At 45.8% G+C, this 8309-nt stretch overlaps 1 protein-coding gene across 1 annotated transcript in view; it reads left to right on the top strand.

Moving 5' to 3' along the window:
- The window catches only part of mecom (MDS1 and EVI1 complex locus), a 34140-nt gene extending 26113 nt beyond the window's left edge, over positions 1 to 8027 (top strand). The window contains exons 12-15 of the mRNA XM_070433988.1: positions 1885 to 2071; positions 4822 to 5102; positions 5361 to 5535; positions 5828 to 8027. Of these exons, the coding sequence (XP_070290089.1) occupies positions 1885 to 2071; positions 4822 to 5102; positions 5361 to 5535; positions 5828 to 5962 (778 nt within the window). The 3' untranslated portion in view covers positions 5963 to 8027. The remainder of the gene's footprint in view (positions 1 to 1884; positions 2072 to 4821; positions 5103 to 5360; positions 5536 to 5827) is intronic.
- Positions 8028 to 8309: the final 282 nt, after the last annotated feature.

The following is an 8309-nucleotide window of genomic DNA, read 5'->3' as shown; positions in this document are numbered from 1 at the left end:
CAAAAGGAGAAGCCTTCAAGTGTACATGTGGTGACCGTGCTGGCAGCAGACAACAACTGGACGTCACCTCAGAAGTCACGAGAAGGTAAACTCTCTCAGGTTGAGAGAGCTTGTTACAGTGAAGTGGTGTTTTACTGAACTTAGGAATGAACCGTGTTAGTAGTAGTGTAAACTTACATCCAGTACTTGCCAGGTGCAGGGTGTCATGTAAAATATATCCAGCCGTGAAATAGGTTCCCAATCGTTCTGAATTGTGACGTAGTGTGTAAAATTCTCGTAGCGTGAAAATGTTCCAGCTCTTTATGTGGAGGGTGAGCTCTGTGCGGATGTTCTCTCTCTCACCTTGCTCACCTTGATTTAGTAGCTAGCGTGAGATGGTTGTTTCAGAGGTTCCAGTTTTTCAGCTTGTTGTATAGGTAAATAAAAAAATAACGTATGAAGAAAGACAGATATCACATTTTAATGCTTCCCGCAGTTTTATTGTGAAATGTTTTCGACCCTTACGGAACTCTTTGGGCCAAGCGTTGGCGCCTAAAACTGCGGGAGCATTCAGTGTGTCTTTCTGCTCTCGAAATGAACAGAATCTGCTGTGAATCAAAGTCAGTATAAATTTAATATTGCGGAGCACTCACTCAGCTCACATCACCTCAATTGCCTCGTAAATTCTCCCAGCTGTATATAATGTGAAAATGTAATTTACTTACGGTTAAAGAAAGAATTTGGGAAGCTAAGAAATGAGATTAAATGAATCTGTCGTCCGTCTCTGCGACAACACATGCGTTCTGTGTTCACCGACTCTGCTGCTTTCGGCGGTACAAATCATCGCTGGTTGAGTTTGATAGGTCGCTCTGCGTTGCAGCGACTCACTGAATCACATCAGAAACGTGGAGCAAGCAGGCGACACCTGCCAGACGCCCGTTGTAAAGCTAGTCAGTTGATCAGATACAGTCACTTATTTAAGCAAACATTGGCATTCTCTGGAAACCTAGAGACTCATACACATGGTCCCGTCACTTATTAGAGTCATATAATATTGGTTCACTTAAATACTTCCAGGTAATAAGGCCAGTGGAAGTGTGCTATTCGTGCAGGCCTTTGGTCCAACACCAACAGGAGATTCAGTACATACTGGTACACCGGCAGTGGGGGATTGGTTTTCTCGTCAAGTTCTGATTCACCAAATGAGTTCTTGTAATCACACTCACTCACTCACTCACCCTCAATTGCCTCCGTAAATTCTCCAGCTGTATATAATGTGAAATGTAATTTACTTACGGTTAAAGAAAGAATTTGGGGAAGCTAAGAAATGAGATTAAATGAATCTGTCGTCCGTCTCTGCGACAACACAATTGCGTTCTGCTGCTTTCTTTGCGCTCTGCTGCTTTCGGCGGTACAAATCATCGCTGGTTGAGTTTGATAGGTCGCTCTGCGTTGCAGCGACTCACTGAATCACATCAGAAACGTGGAGGCAAGCAGGCGACACCTGGCCAGACGCCCGTTGTAAAGCTAGTCCAGTTGATCAGATACAGTCACTTATTTAAGCAAACATTGGCATTCTCTGGAAACCTAGAGACTCATACACATGGTCCCGTCACTTATTAGAGTCAATATAATATTGGTTCACTTAAATACTTCCAGGTAATAAGGCCAGTGGAAGCTGTCTCTTATACACATCTAGATGTGTATAAGAGATAGGGCCAGTGGAAGTGTGCTATTCGTGCAGGCCTTGGTCCAACACCAACAGGAGATTCAGTACATACTGGTACACCTGTCTCTTATACACATCTAGATGTGTATAAGAGACAGTTTGTACTGTTCCCCATGTGTCCCACCTGTTTTGACCTTTGACCTCTAGGAGTGACCCCTACCTATCTGTCTCCTCAGGTGTAAGTACTGCGACCGCTCGTTCAGCATCTCCTCCAACCTGCAGCGCCACATCCGCAACATCCACAACAAGGAGAAGCCCTTCAAGTGTCACCTGTGTGACCGCTGCTTCGGCCAGCAGACCAACCTGGACCGTCACCTCAAGAAGCACGAGAACGGTAACCTCTCAGGTGAGAGAGCCCTTGTTACATGAGTGGTGCTTTACTGAAACCTAGGAAATGAACCTGTGTAGTAGTAGTGTACTTACATCCAGTAACTTGCAGGTGCAGGGTGTCATGTAAAAATATACCCAGCGTGAAATAGTTCCCAATCGTTCTGATTGTGACGTCATGTTGTAAAATTTCTCGTAGCGTGAAAATGTTCCCAGCTCTTTATGTGGAGGGCTGAGCTCGTGCGGATGTCTCTCTCTCACCCTTGCTCACCCTTGATTTAGCTAGCTAGCCGGTGGAGATGGCTTGTTCTCAGAGGTGTCCAGTTTTCGCTTGTTTGTATAGGTAAATACAAAAAAATAACGTAATGAAAGAAAGACAGATACACATTTTAATGCTCCCGCAGTTTTATTGTGAAATGTTTCGACCCTTACGAACTCCTTTGGGTCCAAGCGTTGCGCAATAAAACTGCGGGAGCATTCAGTGTGTCTTTCTGTCTTGAAATGAACAAAACTGCTGATGAATCAAATCAGATATATTTATGTACTGCGTGAGCACTCACTCACTCACTCACTCACTCACTCACTCACTCACTCACTCACTCACTCACTCACTCACTCACTCACTCACTCACTCACCCTCAATTGCCTCCGTAAATTCTCCAGCTGTATATAATGTTGTCTCTTATACACATCTAGATGTGTATAAGAGACAGGTCCTATGTTATGTCTGAATGTGCATATACTATATGTATGTGTGTGTCCCAAAAAAATGCTTGGACAAACAGTACACACGTTCATCATTCATCTTATCCTCTGCAGCACACACACACACACGCACAAACGAGAGGCCTGCTTTTCTGCAGCACATATTCAGTGCTTGAGGCTAAACATTGAGGTGATTATAGACAAACATGGGTGGACACGGCCTCTCTCTGCTGGCCTGCTAGGGCATTCTGATGCACTTCAGCCTTTATTCATTTCTGTGTGTGTGTGTGTGTGTGTGTGTGTGTGTGTGTGTGTGTGTGTGTGTGTGTGTGTGTGTGTGTGTGTGTGTGTGTGTGTGTGTGTGTGTGTGTGTGTGTGTAAGCATGTGTGTATTCATGTATTAATGTCGCCCAGGGAGTCTCAGACCAACAAACAATCACTGACGACATCTGGGATAATTACCACATTTGGAAACGTGCTGGAGCTTTTCACAACTGTTGACTTTGGGCCATGCATGTGCACCGGTACCGGCCTTGCATACAATTATGTCTGATGATTATGCTAATCAATTCTTGTAAAACTATGATCAGCTTCGGGATAGGGGTCGGCTACAGGTCGCGGGTTTGTTTTTACGTGCCTTGGGTTTGATCAGGGAGGTAGAGATAGAGATCTCTGTCTTTCTTTTGATTGTGTAAAAAAGGGGTCGTGGGTGCAGCGTCACAGAGACATGGGGAGAGAGGGGAGAGGAGGGGGGGAGGCAGGAGGACCCGGGAGCGACTAGCTCCCACATCTGGAAGCAACATGTCCGCCTACAGGAAGAAAGTCGGAGAAGGTGGGGTCAGGGGGTCGGCCCGTGTTTCCTTTCAAAGTGCGGCGCTCCTGAGTACTTCTGATAGATACTTTATCCCCAGCAAATTACCGCGTTTGAAAGCGTAATTAACGAATCTGTTTTCTTAATCACAGAGGCTCTCATCTCGGCCGGCGCTGCTGGTCTCGCTATGCGGTGCGCGGCGATGTCGACACGACATGGCAACTACCGCCTTGGCAGTCCTGGCCCTCTCCCAGTCCCACCCAGGGGGGCGCGTTGCTTTTCAACTCTGTCCAATTCCCGCTATAATCGTCCCACTCTGATAAACCTAGAGATGGATAGCAGATTCTCTAAAATATCTACCGCAATTGTTCTCCCACTCCTTCTCTTCTCGACTCATTGCAAACTCAGCTTTTCTTCTTCTTCAAATAGATCATTTCCAGGACTCTTCAGGGTCCTCTAATCTACGAGCGATTTTGGTGGGTGTATAAGTAGGGTCCGCAGCCAGACTTTGTTTGCTAGCCTCGTCTAGAAACAGACATAGTTGGGAGCTGACGAGAGACGTCCCGGAGTGTAATTAGTGAATCAGTCTTAATGTGTTTCAAGATGATTTACCAAATGGTGGTTTCCTGAGTCTGCAGAGACAGTGGGCAGATACAACCCCAGTCAGGTTTTGATAGCTGGGCCTTTTCTCTCCGTGGGGACCAGGGAAATGGGCTGCTTGGCAAGGCCCTCATAACTCTTCCACCAAATGGGTCTGTCAGCTAAATATTTTGCCTATTAGATGAATCTGAGATAGTAGGAAAATAAACAACGGGAGAGACCGAGCGGTGCTGTTAAGTGCTGCAGCGATCAGCGAGACGCTCATAGAGCCCGTGCCCAGAGGGGCCCTCGAGACGTGATGACAAACGGGATTCCGGCTCTGCCTGTCTCTGCCCCAGCTCAGCTGCCATGGCTCGCTCCGCTCCGCCCTACGCTGCTCTACCCACTCGCTCTCTATCCTCTCTATACTCCCATTGTTCATTCAGGAAGGAGGGACTCTTACAGGGACTGACTGGCCAAAATATACAAGACCACAAGACCACATTTCATTATGAAGTTTGATGTAAGAATGAGTGTGAGTTAGCCTTGTATCCATAACTGTATGGTGCATGGGAATGATAGAAGGTTAGAATTAGCTTCAGAACGTACAGTATGGATACAATGTGGCTAAGTGTGAGTGTGTATATTGCTTATGTAAAGTTTGTGCAGTACTGTGCTAGTGATGTGCTAGGTTTTACACATGTATTTCCTGGTCTCCGCTCCTAGGTTGAACGGGGGTCCTTTCGAGGAGGAGAAGCCCCTGATGGCCAGCCACGGGTCACGTGACCTGGAGGAGGGGGAGGGGGAGGAGCTTGGCGCCGAGGAGGAGGAAGGGGAGKAGAGCGACTCCGCTGCTGGGAAACCTAGAGACGAAGCTCCCCCCAGCAACCTAGATGATGACATCATACACAATGAAATAGAATTTGACGGACCTAGCGATTTGGACCTCAACTGCAAGACCTCCCCAAGGAGGTAATAGTAGTGAGGATATGCCTCCAGCATAAATATCCACTCACACAATCATGTAGACCAAAATATATGGACACATACATATATGTACCAAGCTGAGACATTGTGACAGTATATTAGCATTCTTTAAACCCCCCGAAGGGATCATTGGATGAAATTGAGTTGAGTTGAATTGAGTTGAATTGAATTCATTTAAGTTGACTTGAGTTGAGAAGTTGAATTGAATGTTGACAGCGATTCGGTTGTCTCCTTCCTCTCCAGCTACGAGGAGGAAGAGGATCAGAGTAGCTACTCTGCGCTGGATCACATCCGACACTTCTCTGACATGCATAAGATGGAGGACAGTGAGTTGAGTGACGGGGACYGCACCTCCTTCGGCTCCCCCAGCCTGCCTGAGGCCGTCAAACAGCCCCTGTACAGGAAATCCAAGTCCCAGGTGGGTGTGTGTGTTTGATGTGTGTGTGAGATATAACATAATAATGTACAAAAAAGTCTGAAAATATATGCACTCACTACTCTAAGTCTCTCTGAATAAGAGCGTCTGCTAAATGACTAAAATGTAAATGCACGTGTGTGTGTGTGTGTGTGCGCGTGTGTGGGGGGGGCATGCGTAGATATGTAACCGTGTTTGTGTGCTCATGCATGTGCTGTGCATTTGTGTGAGTGTAAATTTAGACTTTAGGTGTGTATTGGAGTTAACCTGTCCTTCTCCCTCTCCCTCTCCCCAGGCGTACGCCATGATGCTGTCTCTGGCTGATAAGGACGCACTCCACCCAGCCAACCACACACCAGCCACCATGTGGCACAGCCTGGCACGGGCCGCTGCTGAGTCCAGTGCCATCCAGTCCCTCAGCCATGTATGATACCCCGATCCCTGACCTCTAACCCCCCCGACCCCGACCTATCGCACTGGGAGCCTTTGGGGGCCGTCAGCAGTGCCCCTTGCCCTTGGCCCGTCACAGACTGCCGAGCAGAACCATGGCCCATCTGACTGCTGAGCAGAATGCCTTACACACGAGCAGGGTCACCGTCCACAGAGAACCGCCCAGCCCAGCCCTCCAAGAGATCCAACAAAACATCCCTCCTGCGACCTTAAATTGAGTCATTATGTTTATTATCGACGACAATGATGATGATAGTGATTATTGATTATGGTGATGAAAATAAAAATTATAAATAATAATAGTGGTATTTATTCTGGTGAGTTTCTATGTTTTGCACAGCAGCGGCGGCTGGTAGGAGGGATGATGGAAATGGTTTTGTTAGATGTTACATTGCTAGAGCATTTCGTGTGTCCACTCAGTGGAACTGTGTCACGTGTCCACTCAGCTGAGAACATTCTTCCTCTGTGTGATGTCGTTTGTATTTGGAGAACCCGTTCGGGACCGCGGTCCAACCACGGTTTGATATGTGTACAGAGTACAGACCCTGCCTAGCCCCACATAGCCCTACCTAGCCGCACATAGCCCAACCTATTCTTACCAGGCCTCACCTAACCACCCCTAGCTCCATCTAGAATCACATAATCCTACCTAGACCTACCATGCCACAATACAGCTACCTAACCCCACATTGCCCAACCTAGACCTATACCTGGCCACACCTAGCCTTCAGACCATCTCAGTGAAATATGTTACGAGAATGATTCCCTTTAGTCCCTGGATATAAACAGGTGTTTTCCATCAACATGTACTTATATAAATGCTAGGATACTTGGAAGGGTGGTGCTGAGTAACAACTCGGGTCCAGATGAACCACACCTCTCCAAGAAAGATGGTGCTACAAACGCATTACGACAAGATTGTTGATAAACGAAGAACAAAAGATAAAGAAACATTGAAAATGGAGAAAAATCGGACTGGTTTTACCACCTAAGAAGGAGTTTGCATAGCTGCGTGTGTCTGCACAATCACAGAACTGTACACGAGTGTCTGCAAACTGCGGCTCTGAAGCTGCACTCGGACCCACCCTGCTGCGCTCTCTGTGAAAGGATCTAAGTAGTTTGTCGTTTTAGCGGAAGAAAAGAAGAAACCACGATCTTTTTTTTTTACTCTGAAAAAGTAGCAAGTGCTGAAGTTTATCGTTATTAAACAGTAAAAAGGGCATCTCTCCCCCTTTCTCGAAACCCCAAACTCATCGTAGTCGGCCAACGATACCACTAATTAGCCTAAATGCTAGTCGTTAGCTACCCCCATCCTCGTGTCTTTCATTTTTTAGACAATCATGTTTTTGTTGTTTTTTTTTCTACATTTTTATTGTTGTTGTTGATGTTATTGCTGTTGTATGTTGAGAATTGTATTTATTTCTTGGCAAACTGTAGTTTGTTTACTGAATAGCACTGCTCTTACCCATAGCGAAGGGGAGATTCCTCGCTGGGGCCTACTCCAGAACTCAATGGGGTTTGTAGATGATGTTTGAGTGCCGGATAATATTAAACATACCATTCACTCTTTATTCTTCTAATGAAACTGGTTGGTGATGAATAGATATTACTTAGGGTTTTTTTTGTACGACAATTTATTGATTCAATTGTAAATGGAAAAAAACAAACATTATAAAGACATGAACAAATAAAAAGATGCCAGGTATAATTTCTTCATAATCGCATGATTGGTCTCCATAGATCTGTATCTGACAGTTTTCTACGGTTGTCTGCAAGCTTGTGTGACGTTCAGTCAATGTTAATCCCTTGTGCCAAACCTATAATAAATAACAGATTATATTCATTTATCCTCCCATTTTGAGGGACCAGATTGTTTTTTGTTTGTTTTTTGTCGTTGTTGTTGTTGTTTTTGTTTATAATCCATTTTAAAAAGTAATCAGCAAGTGGAGGTACTTTGTTTTAATGCTTTCTACAATGTAACTGTAATGCATTTCAGTACAATACTGTGGGAGGAGCAACTAAAAAATAAAGGACTACAATGTGGATTAAGTATGTGCTCTTGCTTTCTCTCTTTCTCTCTGTCTCCCGCTTTCTCTTCCTCTCTCTGACTCTCTCTCCCTCTCTCTCTCCCTGCCRCCTTCCACTTCCGTCCCTCCCTCATGTCCAGACAGTGTGTTAAAATAAGAACTGGGAGTCAGAGAGACACCTGGCCCTTTCTCCTGGCTCTCTCAGGGCCTCAAAGCGCGAGACTGAACTCTGGTCCCCCCTTTCTTCCCAGATCCTGGCACAGAGAGCGAGAGAGACATAGGGAAAGAGAGATTGAGCCA

This window comes from Salvelinus sp. IW2-2015, linkage group LG22 (assembly GCF_002910315.2).
Source record: "Salvelinus sp. IW2-2015 linkage group LG22, ASM291031v2, whole genome shotgun sequence".
NCBI classification, from domain to species: domain Eukaryota; kingdom Metazoa; phylum Chordata; class Actinopteri; order Salmoniformes; family Salmonidae; genus Salvelinus; species Salvelinus sp. IW2-2015.
This window is presented reverse-complemented; position numbering and strand designations above follow the sequence as displayed.